General features: G+C 35.9%; 1 protein-coding gene across 1 annotated transcript; it reads right to left on the bottom strand.

Annotated features, from left to right (window-relative positions):
* Positions 1-1,118: 1,118 nt before the first annotated feature.
* On the bottom strand, positions 1,119-5,777 carry LOC139981139 (uncharacterized). Its single transcript, XM_071993327.1, has 6 exons — positions 5,604-5,777; positions 5,184-5,264; positions 4,756-4,875; positions 4,091-4,206; positions 3,456-3,586; positions 1,119-2,830 (listed from the first exon to the last, which is right to left on the bottom strand). The coding sequence occupies exons 2-6, from the start codon at positions 5,236-5,238 to the stop codon at positions 2,677-2,679; spliced, it is 576 nt and encodes a 191-aa protein (XP_071849428.1). The 5' UTR covers positions 5,239-5,264; positions 5,604-5,777; the 3' UTR covers positions 1,119-2,676.
* Positions 5,778-26,612: the final 20,835 nt, after the last annotated feature.

Below are 26,612 nucleotides of genomic sequence, written 5' to 3'. Positions count from 1 at the left end.
ATCATGACGATAAAAAAGAATGATTATGACCATGATTACAGGTAATAATGATGATAATATGATTATAGTGATGATCATCATCATTAACATGATCATGATGATCAAGATCTTAATGATGATGATGATAATAATAAGAATAATAATGATAATGATTACAGTGATAATGATGATGATAATGATTATGGCGATGATGATATCATAAAGGAAAATGTAAAGGAAGATCCATTTTGAGGTCTGGTTGGGACGGCTCGTGTACTTCAAACTTGGTGGGTGATATGACGATGTGTCTCCTGAGTGACATGACATCATGTAGTATAACTGCAGGGGGGAATCATTGAATTAACTTTCAAGCTATACAGTTGTGCTGGACATGTCACCTTCTACAAAATATGTGGTACCATGGTAATTGAGGTCAAAGGGGAACTCCAATGGGAAACATGAGATTGACTTGCAACCTTCACTAGTGAAACTGAAGGCGCTCGATTCATGACCCGTGCCGTTCTCATATACACAAACGCTGAATACCAGTACAAGTGCGCGCGCCAGCACACGCATATGTTAGACAATATGATTACTTGCAGCGAATTCGTATACAATTACATGATTAAGCAAATGTGCACGTAAACGCACGGACACACAGGACTTTCCAATGTATTGCAGTTAAGATGTACCTTATGTGATAGGCAGAACAAATATTTCTAATCATCATCATCATCATCATCATCATCATCATCATCATCATCATCATCATCATCATCATCATCATCATCATCATCATCATCATCATCATCATCATCATCATCATCATCATCATCATCATCAATCAATCAATCAATCTCCTTCACTGTCACTCATAAATATGCATATTCTTTGGCGTTTAAACATGGGATTATTGCTCGGAGTAATATTAGACGTAAGGTATATTAACTTTGACTAAAGCTATATACTCGATAAATAAGTCCACCTTGACATATAACTAGAAAACGTTTGATAAATAATTACAAGTCTTAAGTATCTTTTAATGGGATCCCATGAATATAATTGGCTAGGGTGTTTAACTCAAAAAAGGGTCGATAAATAGACGAGAAAGAAAAGGCTCCAATTGAGTTAGTAAGTCTGATAACTTACATTCCGTTTATTGAGTGACACCATCTTCTATCTAAACTACATTCTGTGTTTCTTTAACGATGAAAATAAATACTGAAAGGACACGCATTGTACATGATATAAAACTCAAAGATTTTACACGTGCAAAACAGGATAAAAAGCCAAACCTTTGCTGTTATACTGCGCTTACACGAATGCTGGTTAAATTCTTTACCCAACGTGGTAGTATAGACTATTAACACTATTAAAGTATAGACTATTAACAGTTTTCACCCACATGACATATCCGTGTAGAGCCAAAGGGCATGATCAGATTAGATCTCATAGACCAAGTTGTAATCTAATATATAATCTCTGATATACATATATTAATAACATGGTCATGAAAACTTCTCGTTTACCATTCATGTTGTTATTACACACAGTAAGGTGTTTCCTAAAACGCTCACTACTTCCTTCTCTAACCATCTTTAGGTACACTCAATTAAAATTTAGAAATTAGTTATTATAGTTAAGTCATAACAGCAATATTCGTATGTAGGAAAACAAAAACTATTAAGTATAAATAGAATACAATTTAGAGCAAAAGGTTTACATAACCCTTTTACAAGGTTTATGTACATCACTGTATTACATGGCATATGCCATACCCGCCTAGCTCCTAGCAATACCTCATGCATACCTCATAGGGTGTTTACAACTCATATCTACTAAGAAGTTTCTTGAAGCAGGCAATCCCACCCTCCACCCCCACACTTCATGATGACATTATTATTTCCAAAAATGGATGTACAAGACACATTTCTCCTCGTTCACCTCATAACGGACCTCCTACCAAGAAATTTGGGCTAAAACCCTCTCTTCATAAGTTAGACTGCATAAACTGTGAGGACCGTGGGGTCTGGCAGAGGGAGGGGAACTCACTCTTTGAACCCGTTAGCTAGAGACTAGTAAAGTTTACTTCCAGTGAGTGTTTTACTTTCGTGGTTAGTTACTCCTGGTTCGCTGTTTGCCAGGACTGGGACAGTTAGTGTAGTCAAATCCATTTCCCTGGCTGGTTGTAGGTTGCTTTTTTATGTTTCCATTCTGAATAATTTGCTTATCTATTTTACACCTCTTTGAGTTTTACTCATATTATTCTGCTTTATATACCCGCCATCCTGCAGGATCTTTTCGATAAGGATTGTCCCTCCCACCCCCCCCCCCCCCCCATTGTAACAAGCTACAACTGTAACTTTGTGACTCATACTTATTTCTTCCGTTTGTCAAGATATTCGCAAATGAGATTGTGTTTCAAGAGTATAAGAGAGCACAGAAATTGAACAGGGATAAATAGCAGCATTTTCAATAGATCTACGTCCAAAAAAAAAAAAGAGGGAGAGAAATTAACTTAAACATGAAATGATTGTTATTTGATCATAACATGTTAATTTAATAACATCAATTGACCACTTTATATACCAATAAAACTGTGTATAGAAACGTACAAATGAAAATATCTTCATTTATCGCAGAAAGGGAATATTTTAAATAATCCAATGTAATTTTAAATTTATCAGTATAATTAGATTAGCCGGAGTTGCACCATGCATCCATGCACATAGTACAAAGTTGAACGCTTCTGGTACATCGTACGTCATGAAGCTTCCAGTTGCCACCTCGATAACTTGCCACACACCACTGCGAGTCTGCATGGTCATTAGGTTCATAATTACCCCACCAACTGCAGAAATAACAAAAGCAACAACTGTTCAACTAAAATACTCCTTTCAAATTGATGAAAGATGGAGATGATGAAGATGGTTTGCAGTTAAATTACTACAATCGTTATACACGTCGTTACAGATCCACTTTATTTTCGGCAGTAAAATCAACACACTGCTGCTACCGGACAATAGGAAATGATCTTCTTCTCGGCCAAAACAATAAAAATTAGCTTTTACATTTTTATTATAGTGTATAATTTTAATTATTTGTTATGCATCCTGTAACCTATTAGCGTTCCTTATGTCGTCCTCGGTGTTGTCCGTTTGGCGTTCCATAAACTTCATCAGATTAGTTCAAATATGTTGTTCATAAAATACATTTCTAGCAGGACAATTCTTTCATGTTAAATTGAAAATCAACGAACTAGCCTGATATATTTTGTCCGCTGTAGCTGTTCAAAACATGGTACGTGCAAAAATGATGGTGCCTTTGTAAATACATGTACCTGGTGGTAATAATATCGCTGTAGGCCATACCTACTTAGACTATACATATTAATATTGAACAATGGGATTTAGGCTGAGCAGTCTTTGGTATGGAACACAAAAACGGATTGAGACTTAGGCTAGCCTAATACATACCTATCACTATCGACAAAGTCGGGACCGTCACTCCATTTGAATTGATTATCATCTTTTCGAATAATATCAACCCACACAAAACGACAGGAAGAAGATTCTGCATGTGAACTCATCAGATCCCTGAATGTCTCCTGGATGAAAGAATAAAATATCGGTTAAACTACAATCACAAGTTACTGATATTACACTGACGAGAAACAGATGTGTGTCTTAGACTAAGAGTAATATAAAATATATATATGGTAGATATAATACATGTTAAATTGAGACCCTAAGAGCTAATAATGTCTGTGAAAATTCTGACATATTAAGTTGTTTATATACAAGCCAATAAATTGGCCTTTCCATTATACCAGTAGGTGTTTAAAAGTTTGGAAGGGGCAAACTATAAGAGGTGGAGATACTAGTTGTATGAATAAATTTTATTTATAATGACATTCTACATATATTTGAACTTTACAGAAGATTCCAAGACACTCTGTGTAGGTTCATTGGCTCCAATCCCTTCTTCCTCTCTTTTACCAATCCCATGTAAGCACACCTAGTTAGGCCAGTCATAATGATAACTAAAACAACAACAACAGAGACAGGATTTTGGGTTTTAATGTATCGCCACATTAATCATCCGTGCTTACCTCTGCTGTTTTATTGGACTGCACATGCTCATAACCGAACATTTTCCCTCCAATTTCTCCACAGGCATTCTTTGCCATAGAATAGTTCTTTCCAGCAACAATTAAAGAGTTGCAACCTTGAAGATAAATATTCAAATATAACAAAATAAAATAAGAACATTGTTCCGAATCATCATTGGCGTCAGTCCTTTAAATATGAAAGAACGAAAAAATATTTAGCTGTTAAATCGTGAGGTGTTATTTGAACAAAAACTGCATGCATAATAACAAAATAAACAATTGCAACCTTGATTGTAAATATTCATTTTTAGCAAAATAAAATAATATAAGAACATCTTAACAAATCATCATCGTTACCGTCATATCGATCATCATATTAAGTTATTTATATGTCTGTTATGATCTGTTGTACTGTCGAATGTGTTACCTTTGCTAATGTAAACATAATATTATTGTAGTGAGAAAACCAAATGTCATTCGACGTCAGAAAGGGGATCATAGATTTCCTTGTTAATTCTGTTGTAGAATACTGCTAGAATGCTGCAATAAACCTCCCCCCTGTATTATTTTCTATCTTACAAGTTTTCACTTTATCCTTGCTATTAGCTGCTTTCGCAACTATAATTCTTAATTGGCTACAAAGTGAAGCAGAAATCTATACTTACTGGGTGTGGTTTCAGCATCCTCTGTAATAGAGGAAGACACATCTGTGTTGCTGTCTGTTGGAACTTTCGATGGTATACTAGGAGGACTACATGGGTATCCAATGTTTGATGTTTTAACACCTGTCACATGTAAAAGTTCGAGTAAAACTGTAATTTATTTACTTAAATCTAAATTTAAATTAGAGGTATTAATTGAATGCATAGTATAAAAAACACGAAATGTGTAAATGTAAAGTAGAGGTATATATATATATATATATATATATATATATATATATATATATATATATATATATATATATATATATATATATATATATATATGCATATATATACACAAAAGCTTCTGAGAGATTAATCTGCGTTAATGAATCTTGAAACTTAAACGTACATTACCGTACCAACCACAACAGAAAAATTACGCTTACCTTCCACCATGACTATCACTGTTAAAAGGACGAGCGCAAGTTTTTCCGGACGCATTTTCGTCAAATTCTCAAGAACGTACGCTTGTGGTTCCAAAAGGATGGCACGTAAACCGCAGAGAGGAAACAAAATGTAAAACTTTAATCTGATGTATAATACCTCACACAGTCACATTAGATATAGAATAATAAAATATCGACTAAAATATAATCCCCTCATTACTATATCATTCTCCTCGCCGTTCACTTCATTTCCTCCGGTATATTATTTGTTATTTTGTGTGTGGCTGTCAGTGTGCAATTGAGGTACTTCTTGTTCTCTCTGTCGGTCTTTCTGTTTTTCTCACCTTTAAAAACTTCAGTAAATAAGTGATTACATCTTTCTCAGCCAATTAAAAACATGAAATTTCACAGAACTCTTACCAATAATAATTTCCTTTCTAGATTTTATTGGAAAATATGATTTTATCCAAACTAGCCAGTGAAACAACACATCAGCCTGCTCACGTCGCTGTCACCGAACAAATTAACTGTCGTCAATCTTATCGTCACCTTTTCAAGGCAACTCTGCGACGTTCACGCCCTCTAGTTAAAGACATAGTACACATGTAGCATGTTTACATGCAATTCCTTGTGTGCCTTTGTTGGGTTAAAATTATATTAGCTAATGTTCTGAATGACTACGAAAATGATAAAACTGTTTCTACTTGAACCTCAAATCAACGATGACCGCAGATTAATACCTACTTACGTCACTCAAACAAACATACGAATAAACTTAGGTAGAAATGGAATTCTTATTTCAAGATTTCTTGAAATTCTGTTTAATTGCAAGGATGCATGTAACAATATTTGTATACAATTCGTGTAATGAATGTCACTTTTCATGGCTGCAAATACACAACTTGGCACATCTTAAAGGAGAAATAAACCTAGAATTTTTTGCATCCATTCTTTCGTTTTGACAGATGGTCTTTCCAGTAAAAGCAATAAAAAAGCATCAAATCCCTTCTTTGAGATGAAAAAAAACGATTTGAATGTAGTTCATGTGTCGCGCCATTTTGTTTGAATTGAGCCAGTTCCAGGAAGTACCGTGACGAAAGCTAGCGACTTGGCGTATTTCAAGAAAAAATAGTTGAAAATCCCTAAAATAATTAGAATTGAACTTTCAACAATAGTAATGAATAAAATATCGATCAAAGATATCTTTTGTCTTTATTGATCTGTAGAAATGCTTATAAAGTGTGTAAAATTTATTATTGTAAAGTGTATCAGTGGAAATATAAATTTTGGGATCTTTTCAACATAGTGTGAATAGACTATAACTCGTATGCAAAGCTTCATTGTTTTGAAGTTACGAAGTGGTTCACCTACGTCACTTTTGAAGCGCCCTCAATACTCATATTAGCAAAATGGCCGTTGTTCAAATGTTTATTTTGCTTAGTTATTTCACCAATTAAATTAGAAAATTATCCCGTACCGCATGTACACTGCAAAAACCCAGAGTTTATTTCTCCTTTAATCTTCGTTTTGTTGAAGTTCAAACTAAGTTGGAAAATAAGGATGTGTTTTCTTCGGAAGCCAAGAGATTATGGCGTTTGTCACAACGAGTGAACTTGTCACAAACAATGAGTTTGCCAAACCAAGTGTGTTGATAACATGCAGTGATTTTGCTATAACGAGTGCGTATGCGACAAGCAGTGAGGTATCAGTGGGCTATGAGCATTATGCATATTTTCTTCTTCAAAACAACCCCTCACGATTAAAGTTATATTATGTTACAGTCTAACCGTAGGCTCGGACTAAAAACATATAGGCCTAGCCGATCAGACTTTCGGATCTGAGGCATAGTAGCATTACTTAGGCTAGGGCTAGGTCGAAGTTGAGTCATCATCATCACCATCACCATTATCACCATTATCACCATCATCATCATCATCATCATCATCATCATCATCATCATCATCATCATCATCATCATCATCATCATCATCATCATCATCATCATCATCATCATCATCACCATCACCATCTATAAATAATATATATATATATATATATAGTCTTAGAAAAATGTTCATTTGAGTCACAAATATGAAGTTTTATAAATTCGTCCAACATTTCAAATATGGCATTGTGCAGTTGAGACCTGGCTTCAATACTCTTTCAAAGTGATAAAAATAGTATAAGACCTTTGTTTATATAATGTTTGCTTCTTTAAAGAAGGATCTCCTGAATGTGTTATATGTTTCAAATAGGACCTCATGACGTTCATATCTGCAGTTCCAACGACTACCGTAGAGTCTAAAAACCTTCTAATGGAAAGAATATTCATTTATACTAAAAATTGATTTTTCTTTCAAAATATGACAACAACTTTATCAGGGATGTATGTTAAACATCGCTGTATCCCAAATGTGTAATATTAGAAAGGTTTTAACAGTTTTCAATTTTGACTCAAAAGTACATAAAACCACAACGTCCCATGAATTTGTTATAGATTTCAAATAGTACGCCCTGACGTTCATCTCTGCCTTCTCAACAACTAGCATTGAGTCAAAAATCCTTGAAGGTTAGAAACACAGAAGGAATAGTTGTTTATACAAATAAATTGTCATATTTCAAATGAGGCATCCAGACGTTTATCTCTGATTTCAAAACGGCGGCAGTGGAGTCTAAAATCCTAGAAGAAGCGAGCTATGTTGGTGACAATAACTTCGTTAAAGATGTAACGTATATTAACAACCTCGCTTCATCAAAATATATAATATCAAAGTTTGGAAGCCTATACAGGTGGTTGCCACAGAGTAACTATAATATATATATATATATATATATATATATATATATATATATATATAGTAGTAAGTCTCCATTGTTTATTAGAAATAGCCTTCGTTAAACATAACTAAAATACAAGCCGCACTTTTTCTTACTCTCTCAAAACATGCATGGATGGAATTCAATTAAAATCATTGAACCTTTTAATTGTAGACAACAACAAAAAACGTACTCCGTAAATTCATGTCGTATTAAGTTGTTTGTAAGAATGTAGGAAGTTTAAATCATTTAAATGAAGTCTTTATTTAACCAGATGGTGGAATGTTGGTAAAACTTCATTTACCACTTCACAGTTTTTCAGCCTATTGATTAAGATCAACATGTTAAATGTCTAAACCAAATTTCTGCGACCTTTGGGCTATTTATTCTCTCTCGAATTAGAATGGTATTGACTAACTTGGCGTAACAGTGTTATGATCACGTGTCTCCAGTCTCCATGTAAGGACACTGGGATTTAGTGGTCAATTAAGTTGTTCAGTTTTCTTGCTCAGGTGGTATCTTTTCTTACTAAAACTTTCAATCGCCGAAAAGTTTACATTCATTCGCAGTAAACTTATACCACTTTCCCCAAGCACAGGACACCCTTCCATAAACGTTCTGAATCAATCGTGGCAGAGGAGATTAAGTTTTGCCTGCTCCGCCCCTCCTTTCAAATATATACTGTGTACGTCAATGCTTCATTGTTTACAATTAACGAATAAACATTCCCAGCACGTGATTACGACGTTGGCTTTTATTGACTCCCCCTTCCCTCATGTAAAGGCCATATATGTTGCCTTGTTGATCTGAGTAACTTAGCAAGATATCTATACCTTGTCCAACTTATCGTCATTTATAACATTTATGAATACATATATATGCAATATATTATGTGTTTATACAGAACATCGATATACTGTATTACGCAATAACATACGCGTACTGTTACATGATAAGCTAAACAGAGACCTTTCAACCACGAAAAATAAACGAAACGGCACTTTTCTATCAGTTTTGCGAATAATAATTTACGGGAAGTTGTCAAAATTACGTTATGTGACCAAGTTGCACTAATAATAAATATTAACAATCAGAATTTCAAAAAGGGTTACTTTCATTGTGTTTGAAATAGAAGGGATGGCGCTGCTTAAGAAATAGTTTCGTTAATATATTAAATTTGTGATGGCAATTGTCAGCTTGCGTAGATACTTTTTTTAGGAGAATAGCGCCTCATTGTGCCACGTATTCAGTGGACATGGGCTGCATACATATGTTTCGACCCTCTGGCCAAAGGCAAGGATTCACGCACGCCACTGAGTACGCTTCTGGTCGACCTCTGATCGACCGACCCTCCTCGCATCCTCCCGGATTCGTTTACGACAACAAGGGAGACATTGCACGGGATCATAGGCCACAAAAAGCGCCATACCTACAGCCGAGGGTATTATCGCCTCCAGCCTGCCTCGAACCCTAGCCACGGTTTACTCGATTAGCAGTGCAAGGTATTTCGCTTACACCGTCGCGCTAACCAACACATCAGCTAGAAAACTAAATCCAAGACTGATACTTAAAGATTTGAAGGGAAAAAGTGGGAAAAGTCAAAAAAATAATTTTCTCACATTCGTATATCTTTGTTGCGTTCGAACTCAGTGGTTAACGCCAGTGCGTTCCAATCATAAGGTCCCCGGTTCGAGTCACTCTAAGATTAATGTATGTCGTCCAGTAACAGAGTTGTTGACAATTCATAATCATGGACGTTAAATCTGAATGTAAGAGACTGACTTCCGTCAGCTTGCGGCTTTGATAAGCCAATGAGGCTTATTCGCGAGTTCCTGCTTACAAGAGGATCTTAAATACATACACACACACACCCACACACAACTCTAAATAGCGGAGTGTTAGCTCAGTGGTTAACGCCGGTGCCTTTCAATCATATGGTCCCCGGTTCGAGCCACTCCCAGATTAATGTATGTCGTCCAGTTACAGAGTTGTTGACAATTAACAATTCATAATCATGGACGTTAAAAATGTAAGAGACTGACTTCGGTCATCTTGCGGCTTTGATAAGCCAATGAGGCTTCTTCGCGAGTTCCTGCTTGCAGGAGTATCTAATATATATATTAAAATTGTGTAAAGATTGTCAGATTCAAAGCGCCAGGGGTGCACTCTGTACAATCTTAATACTTGGGTAATACGCCCTTAATGACAGTTATTCAAAGCCAATTTATACGCTTTAACACACCAGTAGAATCACTGTGGTCGAGTGGTACGGGCTTAGGTTCGTGACACGAAGATCCGGGGTTCGATTCCTACCTTCGCCTCATTAGTCCCAAAAGGACGAAACCGGTCGTGAAGTGGTGTGTTATTCTTTACTGATTTAATATATATATATATATATACATACATACAAATATCAACTTCGTAGTCCTCTGCTAAACCCACTGGGCTATCGGACTACTCTTAATCATCAAACCATATATATCCTACCTTAGACATCAACTTTGAATGACAGAAAGGGAATAAAACTTACTCCTTTGAATCAAAGCAGAACGCAATTCGTCTCTTCTAAGTTCGTACAAAGTAAGCATAATGTGTGATTCTTGACATATCAGAAGAACAATAAGCTTTATCCTACGCTGCTATTATTGATTCATTCAAGACATGGCGGATTTCAGATTGCTAAAGAATTACACCCTTTATGAAGGACTAAATCTCGTTGATGCTTAGTTTGGCGGATGGAAAAAACCTTCTGATATCAGCCTGAGATCACACCGTGATATAAACCTAAGCAGGCCATCCAATATCAAAAATATCAATTTATTTCCGACCCCGTTTCGTCTGCTAATTATTAATTTTTAATTGTTACTCAAAATTGATAAAACCATCAGGCTGTCTAGTATTAGAGGAATGTTCATTTCAGCCACAAATATGAAGTTTCATAAATTAAGCCTACTTTTGTGTGTAATAATAAAATGAAATAATTGTTTGTTTAATGAAGAGATCTCATAATTTTGTTATAAATTTGTCATAAATTTTTCTCTGACTTCTCAACGACTACCGTAGAGTCTAATGTCTTCAAACAGAAATAATATATTTTTATACTAATAACAGTTTTTTTTAGTAAGAAGGGACATAAAATAGGACAACATTTTTCAGCGATGTATGTTAAACATCGCAGTATCGTGAATCTGTTACAGATTTCAAATTTAGGAATCCATCTCTGACTTCTCAACGACCACCGAAGAGTCTAATGTCCTTCAAATGAAAAGAAAAACAAAAAGAATATATTTGTTTATATTATAATAATTGTTTGTTTTTAAGAAGGTACCTAAAATCTGACTAGAATTTTATCAGGGATGTATGTCGAACATTTTATAATGTCCTCCAAATGGAGAGAAAACAGAAAGAATATTTGTTTTACCAATAATTGCCTTTTCTTTCATGAAGGGTCACCTAAAATACGACAAGAATTTTATTAGGGATGTAGTTTAAACATCGCTGTATCCCAAATTTTTATTGTAAGAGAGATTTTAAAGTTTTCAATGTTGACTCAAAATGAATATTACCACAAGGTTAATGGTCTCAGAAAAATGTTCAAAAAAATATAAAGTTTCATTAATCCGTCCAACATTCAAATATCACATTCTGGCATTTTTACCTGACTTCAATACCCTTTCAAAGTGATAAAAACAGTATAAGAACTAATAGTACATCCTGAAGTTCATAAATGTAGTCTCAACGGCTACTGTAGAGTCTAATGTCCTTCAAATGGAAAGAAAAACAGAAAGAATATTCGTTTATACTAATAACTGTTTTTTCTTTCAAGAAGGGACCTAAAATATGACAAGAATTTTCTTAGGGAACCGATGTATTTTAAACATCACTGTATCACAAATTGGAATCATTAGAGAGATTTTAAAAGTTTTCAATTTTGACTCAAACATGAATAAAACGACAAAGTTATGGTCTTAGAAAAATGTTCATTTGAGGCACAAAAATGAAATTTCATGAATTCGTCCAACATTTCAAATGTGACATTTTGCAGTTGATACCTGATTTCAATACTCTTTCAAAATGATAAAAACAGTATAAGAACTTTCGTTTATAATAATGTGTGCTTCTTTAAAGTTTTATTATTAGAGTGATTTTATAGTTATAGTTAGATAATCTATTGAAATAGAGCCATCTTGTCCCAGTGTCGGAGAAAATAAGACACTAAAAATATAGTCTATAATAAAATAATATTTTTCTTGTTTTAAATTAAAATTTGCTATTTACTTTTAAAGAGTGTGAACCTAATATACCGCTCGTCTTGTCTGGAATATAATTAAAAGAGCGCCATCCTTCCTCAGCATAATTGTGGGAAGAATTATAAATGTCGTGATGTCAAAATTTGAAGAAACCATTAAGCTATAGTCTTACAAAAATTGTCAAATTTGTGCAGAAAATGATAATTTAAGATTGAAACCTCTAGTCTGCATCTTCTGATGGATTCCCAGGGATCAAAAACGTTCCTTCGCCAAGTTAAAAGTGTGATTTGTGAACCATTGAGATAGAAACATAGTCTATACTAAAATAATACTCTTTAAATCAAACTTTGCCATCTATATTTAAAATTGTGGCCTTAACATAACACCCTCATTGCCTGATTTTGAGAGAAAAAGGGCTATAGTCTTATGATTTCTTTGTATTTCTTATATGAATAGCTATAATACTAAATTCAATATATGTTCATGAAGTTTGTTTTCAAATATTTCTTATATGAATAGCTATAATACTAAATTCATTATATGTTCATAAAGTTTGTTTTCCAATAGGTGGTTTTAAGTGCTTCAATTAAAAATATCAGAATGAAAAGATTTATCATGTTAAAGTTATAATCTGGCAGATATCTTTGTGATGAACAACTATACCAAAACAACTATAATTTGTGTTACTATTTTTCCATAGAGAATGTTATATATATGATAAAAAATATTGTCATAACAAGAAGAAAAAAAGGAAATCTGAAGTCAGTTTTATTTGTATGGATATTTATAAGAAAAATTCATATAACACGAATGAGATAATCAGAGATGAGAAATGCATAACTGTGTAATTCGAATCATAAACTCATCCATTCAACGTATTTTTTTCTTGGGAGAGGGGGGGGGTTCTTTGCAGAAGTATTGTCTGTGCGTTTATTTGTATGTGTGTGTGTGTTTGCTTTCAACCTCCGTTTATAAAACTAAAATTCAAAAGATAGAACGAAGATTCATTATGATGTGCAAAGTACGTCCATTTAGAAGGGAATCTCTCGTGTAGATGTCTATTAATGAACGAGTGTGTGTGAGTTTGTTTTAAGGGTTGGGGGGGGGGGGGTAGGCGTGCAACAGAAATAATTGTGCAAGGTAGCAAGAGTAACTTGGACAAAAATTTTCACCAATTACGGTACGTCATCAGTTATGATACGTCATAAAAATCACCTTTGGAATATTAATACGTTTTAAATTGTCGAATATACGAGTGGTGAATTGATGATGTCGAATACCCCGGGAGTGTGGAGAGTGTGTCGGGTGATGGGAGGGGGCGGGGAGTGATGTGACGTTTGCAAATGGATGATTACATCATTAACTACATCAAATATATACAACCGGGTGTTTTAGCCAATGAAGTAATGTAGTATATGTCACTTTTACGTGAATATAGAACTATTTCCCAACGCCCTGTCAGTTCGTTTAAGTCAGCTTTACGTCGCAATTTTTGCTAAAAAGATTTTCAATAAAGCAAAACAAAGTTCGTAGCACGATGGAGGCAGATTGCAATATCTTACAAATAAACTGTATTGACAGTAAAGAGACACGATGAAATATATCCCTACTTTAAAAGTAGAAATACAAACACGAACACATACAAACACATAAAGGAAAATAAAACATGCTACTCGGGGTAGACTTTTCTCATTTTTTGGCTTCTGCCTTAAATGTTGTGATAAGATCTTCCTTCTTCTCACATGAATCAAAACTATGACACTCAAAAGCCACAGTGGAGTCGTGCATTCCGTTCCGGTGACTCTAAATCGCTCGTTGGAAAGCGACTCAATAGGTTGGTTTCCCATGAAAACAAAAGAGAACTTTGTTGCTTCAAGGACTCAACATTATATTTGAAACTATATGAATGATATAGAAGTAAACGTTATCGTTTCTACGGTGAAGGTTTCAATGGCTAGTAATTAGATGATATTGAACCCTCTCTTTAAGTTTCACTTATTTTCAAGGAACTTTCGCACCACTTCTGTGTACAGTGTACATATATATTTGGCAAGACAGAACGCAAACACGCACACCGAAATTTGAAACTGTGAACCTAATGTTACATTGTATCACTGATTTGGTGCAATCGACCTAACATGATATATGAGTTCAAACTTTTATCTGATACCATAATTTACACAAAACGAAATAAACCCTCATACGGACAACAGTTCTTTTTTTTTGTGTAATAATCTTTCCATAGAGAATTGTGATGCCATAGCTACGAGTAAAGGAATTTTAAGCATCGGTTGTTATGCGTAAAGATACTTTTAAAAGCCATTCATAACTACAAATAAGATCATCAAAGACCAACGTATAACCGTGTTATTCACAATTAAATCAAATCGTTGAACGCCCTCTTTTTGTATGTCTTTGCTGAAGTATTGTTTGTGCGGTACTACGTGTACTTGTGTTCCGCAATCGGTTTATGAATAATTCATAAGTTAACAAGGAGAGAAAATCACATAGGCATATTTGATATACAGTACTGTCATCTAGAGTCGTGCCTCTCAAAATGATTTTCCTCTTTTTGCATTTGTTTGAGAGCAGTCAGGGCAGCGGAGCGGATATGGAGGAGCAGGGGCCGGCCAAACAGCACCGACAAGTTGTGGGGGGGGGGGGGGTTCAAAAGTGTACCATTAAATAAACAAAACTGAGTGCATTGGTAATAAAATTAAAGTAGACTTCAGCTTATTTTGGAATTAAAAAATGTTCTTGTGTTATTTTCAGTGTGCTTTACTTAATTCCAGAAATAGTTGCGAAATTCCGGAAAGAATTTTCAAATAAACTTTTGATGCAAATAGCTAAATTGTCTGTATAAAAAGTAAAAAGTTGGTTGAAAAATGAGACATGTAATGCCTTTAAATCCAACATAATATTTAGAATAGAATAGATATAACTGCACGCTACACAAGTTTCCGGACACCCTGGTCCTTCGTCATGTGTAAAAAGAGTGATTGAAATCACGTTAGTCTACCGTTAGCCCCAGACTGCTCAAAGTGCTTGAACCCGGAAAGAAAAGCCATATCCCTATTGAGACCATGACAGTGTGAACGTACTTTAAGGATCAATTCGACTTCCTTCAAGTTTCTTTTATTATGGTCAGACAAATTACCCAGGATTATGGCAAACTTCAGACAGTCGATATTGTGTTGTGGAAGATTAAAATGTTCAGCCACTGGAAACTGGTTTTGTTGAGTCTGATTGTGCTTTGTGAAAAGGAGTGGAGGTTTGGCCAATGTATTGTACATTATGACAGAGAACACAAGTGATAATATATATCACAAAAGAAGTGTCACAATCGTATGGACCTGGATGTAAACACACCCCTGAAGGAGAGAGCTGAATGTCAGGGTCCGTGGTCAAGTGATGACAGACCTTTCCGTCCGGGGTTTACCACATTTAATATTCCCCTTGGGTCGGGAAGTGTCAGTGGAGGTTAAACGACTCCTAACAAGGATGTTGCGTCATTTGTGATTCCTACAGCCGGATACTTTGAACAGACTGTTAAATGAAATGGAGGTAAACGACAAAGGCAAATGAATATATAATATAATTGAAATTGTACTGAGTTGGAATATCCAGAACAGAAAAAAAATAATAATGTCTTAGACCTCAAAGATGTATTCTGAGGCATATATAGATAATACATTAGGTCTTTAAGTAGGTCCAAATGCAAACGTGTGCATATCAAAGCCATTTCCTCTTTCCCGTGCAACAATGCACTAATTAAGGAGAGAGAGAGAAACATCTTTAGCGTTTTGTTCCATCAGAGACCTTCAAATTCAACTTGCCATTTTCCTTATTAAGACTGTCTTTGTTTTCTAGCTTGAAACGTAATAATGATTTGTTTAAACAGTTATCCTTCCACTTATCTAACTTTTATCACATTCAAAGACTGTTTAAGACCGGCCTTGCAGGAGAGGGGGGGGGGGGTGGGTGGAATTAAAGAGAAAGACTCATGTTATCCATTAAGTAGACTCCCCTATTCAATGTGCACAACAAACTATATATGCTTACGGTAACTCAGTCATTTCAGATTGTAATTTCTACAGCATTGTTACTCCCCTGCAATAGTGACTTTCGATTTCCTTGAAACGATTTGGAGAGATAGAGTTATCTTTCAGAAAATGTTACATTGATTCTAATTCGTTGAGATTTGCTACCGGGCAAGACGTTGGCAAATCATAATTTCTTTCAGCCTTGCTTGAAGTAAACCATTCCAAAATCACGTCCGCTTCAACTCCACAGGTTTTAAGTGATGCAACTATGAGTCATATTTCAAACTGAAATGATTTAAGTGTGGTATATTGTGCCATAAAGAATTGATATGCTCTTGAATTTCTGGGGGCGTACGCCACACACGCCTGAAGATATGTGCCCGGGCGTGGACTAATTCTTCGCGGACTCGGAATGTAAAAAAATCCTCCTGCTACATGTTTCCACGACTGACAGTGGAGGCATCCGCCCCCCCCCCCTTGAATAACGCCGAAACATCGATCGCCCGACAGCGGTGACGGTCACCACGCTTTGTATACACACACAGCTCTGCCGCCCCTCCACTTGCATGGGCATATAAATATATATAGCCTATATTCCCAGCTCGGTACAAGGTAAGAATTTTGGGACATTGCATATCCTTTACGTAAAGTATATAGCTCATTCAGTTTCTGCATAGATGTCGGTAACATTTTGCGGGTTTGTCGCCTAGCTCGCCTTATGATGAACACCGGTGCTCGTCGAACTCGGATAGTTTCATCAAAACTAACACATCTTCTTAGTGCGCTATCTCACATATCAAGTAATTTGACACTTAAGAGACACCGTAGAATTTGTGTCCCAACTTTGTCGGAAGAAAACGCAAAACATACCTTCGAAAATTGAAACCGTGAACCTGATGTTACAAAATAACACGGGTAAGGTAAGCTCGGCTTACGTGACATATCAACACAAAATTCATTATTCTATCATATTTTACCATAATTAAAATACGTACTAAAGAGGAGAAATATTTCTTCATTGCATGATTATCTTTCCATATAAGGTATCATGTACTCGAAATATACTCACAACTACGAAGAAACCAACTTTAAAAATATGTGGTCAAAATGTACGGATACTTGTACGGACTATTCATGAGAAGACGAAATCATTCCATTTTTTTTACAAAATTTTTTTGGGTCGAAGTCACAAGGAAAAGGGAGAACATAATGTCATTTGAGTGTGTATGAATATGGGTGTATATGCATGTGTTACCTGTCGCCTCAGGGTGTTTGTCCACTATATACTTTGGTTGAAATTCATATGTGGTACCGTAATTAGTTCATATAGAATGGTGCCCCTCATGAGGATCTCTACTGTGTGTGTATGTGTGTGGGCATGCCTAGGCCTCACTACTGGTGACATTGGACAAGAGAGAAATTCCTGTCACCAGTTGTCGAACAATGGAGAACAATAGTCACTGGTTGTCTAGACAAAATATTAGAATAAAAGGAAATGTCATCGGTTGTAGCTAATATAATAGAAAACAAGATTGAGCGCACGTGTGTGCGTGTGCGTGCGTGGGTGTGCGTGGGTGGGTGTGTGTGTGCATGACCCCTTGCTTGTAAAGACGATATCCTAAGACGGGAAGCTTGGACCAATCTCTTATTTGGCTGCGTAAGTGAACTACAATGATTAAAAGAAACCTATTGTTTTTGGTGGAGGTCAAAGGTCATTTACTACAGTTACTACAGTTACTACAGTTACTACAGTTACTACAGGCAAAATTGTGGAAACCTGTTTTATAATCTAGAAGGCCTCCCACCGACCAGACCAGCCTATTCGATTACATGTGCGTTACGCCTCATAAGAAAAGGAGGCTGTTGGCAATTGCAAATAAGCTCGTGGACATCCGTAGAATCAAATGAAATTCTGTCGAACGTAGTTCCGTATGCTTCAGCACGTCGCTCCAGAGCATACAATATATATATATATATATATATATATATATATATATATATATATATATATATGTATATATATATATATATGTATATATATATAATATCGTACTACAGTGGTTTACAGTCTTGTATCAAGGCCTTCTTACAAATCTTAAGTACAGTTAACCCCTGGTCACACCCAAGTGTGCACACAAATACACACATTTAACGCCTGCATATGTTACCATTATCATCGAAACCAAATATGTCCTTTCGTATCAATTTGGAACAAATAAGAACAACATAATGCCTGGTATATAATAGAAGAGCGCGCTTCTACATTTACGTTATTTCGAAAAGAATAGAAAAGTCTCAATTGTGGCAAAAAAAGAAAAGAAACTGATAATGCTATAGCATTACAATATTAAAGACGATATTTCCCAATTTTTTGTCAGTATTCATATATGGGATTCTAAAGGTCAATTTTGACTTCTATTCGAACTTTAAATGAAATTCATCTGAATGTTAAGCGTTAATAGGCGCATAAAGTAAAATGACGATTACATTTTCGTAATAAAAATGTCCTTTGTATCCATTGGGAACAAATAAGTACAAGATCGCCCTACTTAATTTGCATCATTTTTTGAAGCATTAACCAAACCAAACCAAAAACATTCATTTTTATTTAATCAAATGTCATTTTGTATCAAGTGGGAAGTTTTAAGAACTAATTATATCAAATACATTAAGGAAAGAGGAATTTGATTAATATAGATTAATTTCGAAAGACTAGACAGATGTTCGATTTTGCCAAACTTTGAGAAAATATGATGAGGAATAAAGCCTTGCAAAATTTTCAAATTGTAAAATGTGTCCAGCTGGCCCTCAAAATTATTAGAGGGCGCTGTCATATCGATTGAGTCCAGTTCGGCGAAACTTAACAATCGCAGTCTCTTACTGCAGATAATAAATGATCCATGAGTTGATCAATAGTAGCAGATACAATTTCGTTTGTCATAAGAAAATCTTTGTAATATATTTTCGTATTTTATGGTTAATCTACCTGTTTTAAGCAAAATAACTTGTGCTTTTTAAAAGGTATCGCACCACAATTATAGTAGAGCACGTCCGTCTGATAGGTTAACCATTGTCGGAAAATATCCGTAAAGTGTCCTACTGAGTTGATTGTTTTGGCATTTTCTGAGTCATCACCATTCTTTTTGATGCTTGGACGTAGAAGAGGATCTAAAAACTACTAATGGTCTAAAAATCTGGAGGATTGAGGGTGATTTGACGTATTTAGAAACGAAGTGATTATTCGCAGGGCAGCCCGGCGAATAACGTACACAGACACCTTATTCGCAGGGCTGTTACGATTTTGGAAATAGGTTTATTATTGGCTTTCGATGACATCATTTTTGATGTGACGTCATTCATTTGACCTCGGCGCGCAAACCCGAAGTTCTTTAATGTCTTTCAGTTTCAAGCTTACAAAATCAGATTCTACATTTAACATGTTACAGATGCTACATTTTAAATGTCATGAATTATTAGAAAAATATGGTATTTGAAACGACTGACATAAGAAGAACTTAATTGCATCGCACATTAAATTTACGATTAAAGTCTGTACGTAAATACATGTCATAAGCGTTACTGTTAGGCTAGGCTGAATGGACTGACCAACGGTTAGCCACTGCCTAGTCTTGCTAACGTTAGGTGTAGGCAGTGATTAAGGATATGAAAGGATAGAACAGTTGGCCCCAAATCATGAGATTGAATCTTTTGCAAGTTCCCAGATTTATGAGATGCAAAAAGGGCTTCTGAAAAGTCAATTTTGGGGTCCTCATAAGATAAGATAAGTAAAACTTTATTGATCCCAAAGGGAAATTCAGGCACTCGCTCATAAAACAGTGAAAAAGTTACAAAAATAGATGTGTATATTGTACAATAAGACAGTAAGAATAATAAGAAAAGTCAATATATGAAAGTCAACGTAATAAAACCTCATTAAAAAGCTTAATTGCACGGGGTATGAAAGAATCTCTGTATCTATTGGTTTTGAGACACGGAAGTCTCAACCTGCCACTGCCTCTGGACATCTGACTATTATGAAGTAGCTCATAGAGGGGGTGGGTATGGTCCTTCCATACCGCTTCCAGTTTGGACTCGAGAAGGCTGTGGTAGACCGAGTCAATGGAAGGCAAGGGTTCCCCGACTACTCTCTCTGCTTTCTTAATGATGCTATTAATACGATCTATTTCATGTTTGTTTACATTCCCACCCCAGCAAACCAAGCAATAACGCCAAACCCCGCTAATGGTACAATTATAAAACATTTCAAGGATGTCATGACGAACATTAAAATTCGACATCTTACGGAGGCAGTACAATCTAGAATTCAACTTTTTAACCAATATATCAATATGATCTCCCCATGCCAAGTGATCATTCAGCACTACCCCAAGATACTTATATGACGTAACACGATCAATTACACTTCCTTTGACAACAACAGGGGGTGGAGGATTAGTATTGTGACGAAAATCAATAATCATTTCTTTGGTCTTAGCAACATTTAATTGGAGGAAGTTAAGGTCACAGTAGTTCACAAAAGACTGAATTTGACGTAAATACGCTTCATCACCATTACCATTGACTAAGCCAATCATGGCAGTATCGTCAGCAAACTTGATGAGTGAGCAACCTTGTTCTAATGACCTGGCATCGTACGTATAAAGTGTGAATAGGAACGGTGCTAGAACTGTTCCCTGGGGTGCCCCTGTATTTGAAAGAATAACATCGGATAGACACGAATGGCTGAGTTTCACCAACTAAGTTCTGTTAGTTAAATAGTTTAAAATACAGTGAATAAAACCACCGGGAACGTCCATATTCTTAAGTTTACTGACTAAAATATGTGGTTGGATAGTGTTGAAAGCAGACGAAAAGTCGAAAAATGTCACACGGGCAAAATGTCCTCGCCAAGAATGTTCTAAATGAGAATATAGTTTATGGAGGATCAAAAGAATGGCATCTTCACAACTTCGATCTGATTGGTATGCAAACTGGAAAGGATCTAAAAATGGAGTTACGAATGGTCTAAAGCGTTCTAAAAATATACGTTCACGAACTTTCATGGGCACAGCAGTGAGGGCAACAGGACGTAAGTCATTCAAACATGATATTGCACTGGTCTTAGGTACTGGTATGATACATGATTGCTTCCATAAGTTAGGTATAACACGGGTTGTGAAAGATTGATTGAAAATATACGTTAAAATGTTCGAAAGTTGTATTGCACATTGTTTTAAGACCCGCGGGGAGAGCTTGTCTGGTCCGGCAGCTTTCGATGAGTGAAGTCTTGACAAATGACGACGAACCTCATCTTCAGTAACCGTGATGTCACAGTCAGAATTTGCGAACTGCTGTTGAAAAATAATGCCAATAATGCCAATCTTTATGGCCCAATAACGTAAAATAGAGGTAGCTACTTAATCCTTATTTGAGGGGCTTGGAAGGCCGGTTTTTCTATTGATACCAGTCAGTTTAGGGGCCTTGAAAAAGCCAACCCTTTGGGCCCAAATAGTCTTAGCCACTTCATATGCTAATTTTTGGAACCCCAGCAGTTCAATTTTAAAAGCTTATTTTAAGGGAGCTTATCTTGGGATTCCCCAAAAGCCGACATTGCCTGAAAGCCGATATGGTCAAGGGTGTGACACCCCCCCCCCCTTTACATGCAAATGAGCAGTCACTCTGCAAAAACAAAGGTGAAAATGAGTGATGACATTTTTTTTTTCTGTTGGCGGTACTAATGTTAGACTGGTTCAATCTTAAGGCCCTAGGCTCCCAAAACCAATCCTAACAGCATTAAGATAGGAATCCCAAAGGCCAATAAATTCCCCAAAAATAGGACCTCCCAATTAAGACTCTCAAAAAGCCAGCTGGTGCTCAAAAGCAAACTCGAATAGCCCCAAAGTTACTGAGCCCATTAACCCAGTCTAAGGCTGCCCTGTGGATAAGGTGTATATGTTTCTGGCTATTCACAGGGCAGCCCTGCAAATAATGTGTCTGTGTCCGGCTGTTCGCTGGCAGGGCTGCCCTGTGAATAAGATACTTGTGTCCGGCTATTCGCAGGGCTGCCCTGCGAATAAGATGTTTGTGTCCAGCTATTCGCAGGGCTGCCCTGCGAATAAGGTGTATGTGTCTGGCTATTCACAGGGCTGCCCTGCGAATAAGCCCCACCATTTAGAAAACATGGGGTGAAACAAGAAGATTCAGCAGCGACAGCTGGCAGATGGCAAGGGGAGCACTATGATAAGTTTTGTGTTGTTCTAGCTCAAAATCTAAACGATCATGGCTACAAATGTTGAACGTTTTATGATAGTCCAATCCATTAGCTATCATATGGTGGGTAGGACATGTCAGTTGAAACTTCTATCTATGCTCTATCATCCTTGGAAATTGACGAGGTTAGTGTGTAAGTCAATAGGAGCACTTAATTGTGGTGTGGTACCTAAATCCCCTTTTCCGCTCTGCAAAACTGCATCATAGGAATCATCCATCGAGTCCTTATGCAAGTTCATCCGGCGTGTTTGCATCTTTATGAGCGCTTTCACGCAATCGTGCACTGTACTTCAGAGATCTGTAAAGGTACCGCACCACAATTAAAGTAGTGTTCATGCGCTCGAAAGGTCATAGAAAAGAGGTAAAAGTAAGGTAAAGCTTGTTTAAGCATGTTATCAGTTACTGTCATTGTTTGTTCTGCCTTTATATAAAAGAGCATAATTTAAAGTACAGATGATGTGTAAATAAGGAGGATCGAAGGTGATATAAACTATTTTAGACTATCTTTGGTTAGATGTTAATATTACTCCGCGCGAGCAAATGGAAGGGTCGGGGTTCAGTATGCTCAAGTTGCTCCTCTTCTAGCTCAAAATCTAAACGGTCATGATATAAAAGTTTGAAAGTGCTATGATAGGTCAAGATCTCTGCTATTGTGTGGTGGGTAATATATACCAGTTGAAAACATCTATCTATGCTCTGGCAGGTCTTAGAAGTGATGAGTTTAGTGTGTAAGTCAATGGAACAATTAATTGTGGTGCAAGAACTAAATGGTATACAGATCAGGCGCATAAGGACAACTAATACATAGCCCGCCGTTAAAACAATGGAGTGACCTGCAAGGTGGTTATTTACATTGCTTCCTTCAGCTAGCCTTTAGCTAACGCGACTGATTTTTGTTGGCTTTTAGTAATACCTCAGTCGGTACCTTCTATAGTCGGGCAATACAAAATGTTAAGAATCAATTGTTTTCGTCTCTCATTTGTTTGCTTTTCTTGGGAAATAAAATTGATCCTTTTATATCCAAAGCGGTAGAAAACTAATTACATGTCAACGGGTTTTATTCATATATTAAGCGATATCATAAAACTATCTTAAGTCTTCGCACTGTGTACACCTTGTATATAAAAGTACAAGTACTTCTGATTCAGTGCTGCCAGAGACCGAACGTTTTTATTAAATGTTGTAAATTATAAACAATTCAAACAACCTTATGGGATAAAACAGGCCTTGTAACTGATGTTTATGTGGTTCTTATAAACTAGTGATAGCTCATTTATGTACTTCTTCTTCCAATAGGTAAATAAGTGAAAGAGACAGATTGATTGTTCTCCGAAAGTTCAAAATTGACACAGTGGTAAAAAAACTACTTATCTGTAGATTTCTTTGACGAGTAGCTCTATGAACTAAAACCAAAACAAATATAACCGTTGCCGTTAATTGGGAATAGTGTGCTTACATATAATAACACACGTGCTTACATTTATTGCAGAGCCACGTTATATGCATGCATGTAAAATATTGAAAACATGATCTCATATTCCGTTGTAGCCATTGATTTGAAAAAAAAACACATCATATTAATCTCATTTGAAATCATTCGCGATGTTGGTCGTTTAGCTTTCAAATCCTTGTTTGGCTGTTTGTGCAAGTTAAACCTCAGTACATTTTGGTATCCTGAGTATATATCTTTAAGCGTTCGTCATCATCCCAATCAGGGGCGGTGGAGCAGGAGGTACTTTGGGAATAACTCCTTCCCCTCCACCAGTGGTAGCAAAAACCTAAAATGGAGAAGTGCTATTAGTAATTGGTGTGAAAAGTAGTGCTTCTTCCGTTAAAAGTTAAAAGGAAGCTGGTAATACAGAATGCACTGCAGAGGTTTCCTTCTATCGTGGCGTGTTGAGGTGATTTTGTGTTTTACACAATCGAATCCAACTCACATGTTCCACTTGAGCTCTACCCTCCGCCTCCCCTCCCAGACTCCTCTGATCCCAATTCTCATCCAGAAAACAAAGGTTGAACACATTGGGTTCATTAGTTTGATTACCAAAGGTAGTCACTTATTCCTAAATATGTGAACAATCAATTTAACTCTTAAAGGGATATGTTCGGTAGCAGCCAGAAAATGAAGGCACCACAATGAATCATGATGTGGGAGAACAAGCAACTAACTGAACCAAACCCCAGTTTTTAAGTTTCTATATAAAACAGGTATACCTTATCTTATGTAGGTCTCCGCTAAATGACACTCCACAAAAGCATATTTTGAATATGATGTCTTCAGAATCTGATTCTCTGGTTGGACATGAAACCCGAATGCTATAAGTCGGATGTTTGGCACTCTATACCGTCATAAAGCGCCTGACTTTATTGACTTATATAGTATTAATTATGAATCCAAGAAAACTGAGTGTGTGAATAATTCTTTTATCATGTTAAAACTCTGCCCAAAGCTAAGACTTAAGGAACGATGAAATGGGTTCATCAGTATACAGGACTAAATGTTTAATATTAATTCATTGGATTTCAAATTCTAATAACTCAACCAAATTATCTTCTTTTAACTTCATGTAAACAATAAAGCCCCCATTGGATGATATTCAACACCATTTGTATTTGAACATTTTCTAATGCTTTGTTAACAATCCTATTGCATTTATAAATGCCACAGTACAGACATAATTGTGTGTACGTTAAACTAATTAGTCCCATTATTGAATTTATGCATGGGCATCAGTATAGAACTACATCTAGTAGATTGGTTAACTTGTTAAGGCTATCTTGATCTGTTGCCTAGCAACACCACATTGTCATAATTCCCTGGTATAATGGTTTGTAGCATGTACGCTTAGCATACGCTGCTGATGAAACGTATCATCCGTTATAGGTTCATGAGCATACTATACCGTTACTAAATGAACAACACATCATGAGTGATGATCACATGATACCATATTAACCAACCAGAACCATTACCGTATATATAATGATATAGATATATAAAAGTTGTATGGTTCAACGTTAAGCTAGGAGAACAACAATTGCCAATATATAAACCCTTACTTTGGATTCAAACAAGAAAATCTTGCTATTTTTCGTTGCTATGTTTGGAAAAAGTCAGAACGAGGATTATTTAATAGGAACAACTCCCTGTCGACCGTGATTCTGTTACAGACCGGTTAGCAGTTTGTGTTGGCTTCATCACTAACCACGTATTATTATTATTATAATATGCATATACACCTTCACAGAACCATTCGATTGAATGGTGCAAGACATTAACAACCCTATGAAGTGTGACATACTGAACAGTGCTTCTCACATATGATTCTAAAACAATAACTAAGCGATATTGTCTGCTATTATTCATCTTTATTTGTAATATGAACATCAAATAAGAAATAAAGTAATCTATTCTCTAGCGATATCTGTCTGTGCATAATTTTCTCAGAAAGTAACGCTTTTAGGATTTTATATTTAATTTTCGTTCGAACTCTTCACTCCTAAGCCACGTTTTCTAATTACCTTTCTTTATTAATATTCACTTTATGAGACTGCTGCTTGCTGTGTCTTTTGTTCTGTTTCTCCTAATTTATCTCTTTCTCTCTCTCCTCCTTCCTTTCTTTCACTCTATATATCTATGTTTCTCTTTCTTTCTTTTTTTCTTTCTTTCTTCTCTCTCTTTTTGTCCTTCTTTGATTTTTTTAATTCTTTAAGAACGAAAAGATTTAAATAATGTTTGCTTAGTCAAGCTTTAAGCTTAAACCTTTTCATGAGCGATTTACAGTTAAATAGATGTAAATACAGTGGATATCGTTATAACCTGAATTAACATATTCAATGAAAGCTGCTCGCTTTATAAAGTGAATCATATTCGTATATAATAATTACCGCTCATATTGGTTAATGTAATAAACTAGCTTTTTCTAACAAATCGTTTTCCTTTTGTACGATACATTTATTTAATGACAATAGTGGAAACCAGAGAAAAGCTAGAGATCTAAGTATTATATCATCTAGTCACTTGTGATAGTATTTTTCATGTTCTTGTT

The sequence above is a fragment of the Apostichopus japonicus genome, chromosome 15, assembly GCF_037975245.1.
Source record: "Apostichopus japonicus isolate 1M-3 chromosome 15, ASM3797524v1, whole genome shotgun sequence".
Lineage (NCBI taxonomy): Eukaryota > Metazoa > Echinodermata > Holothuroidea > Aspidochirotida > Stichopodidae > Apostichopus > Apostichopus japonicus.
The sequence above is the reverse complement of the archived record's forward strand: the minus strand, read 5'-3'. Positions and strand labels throughout refer to the sequence as shown.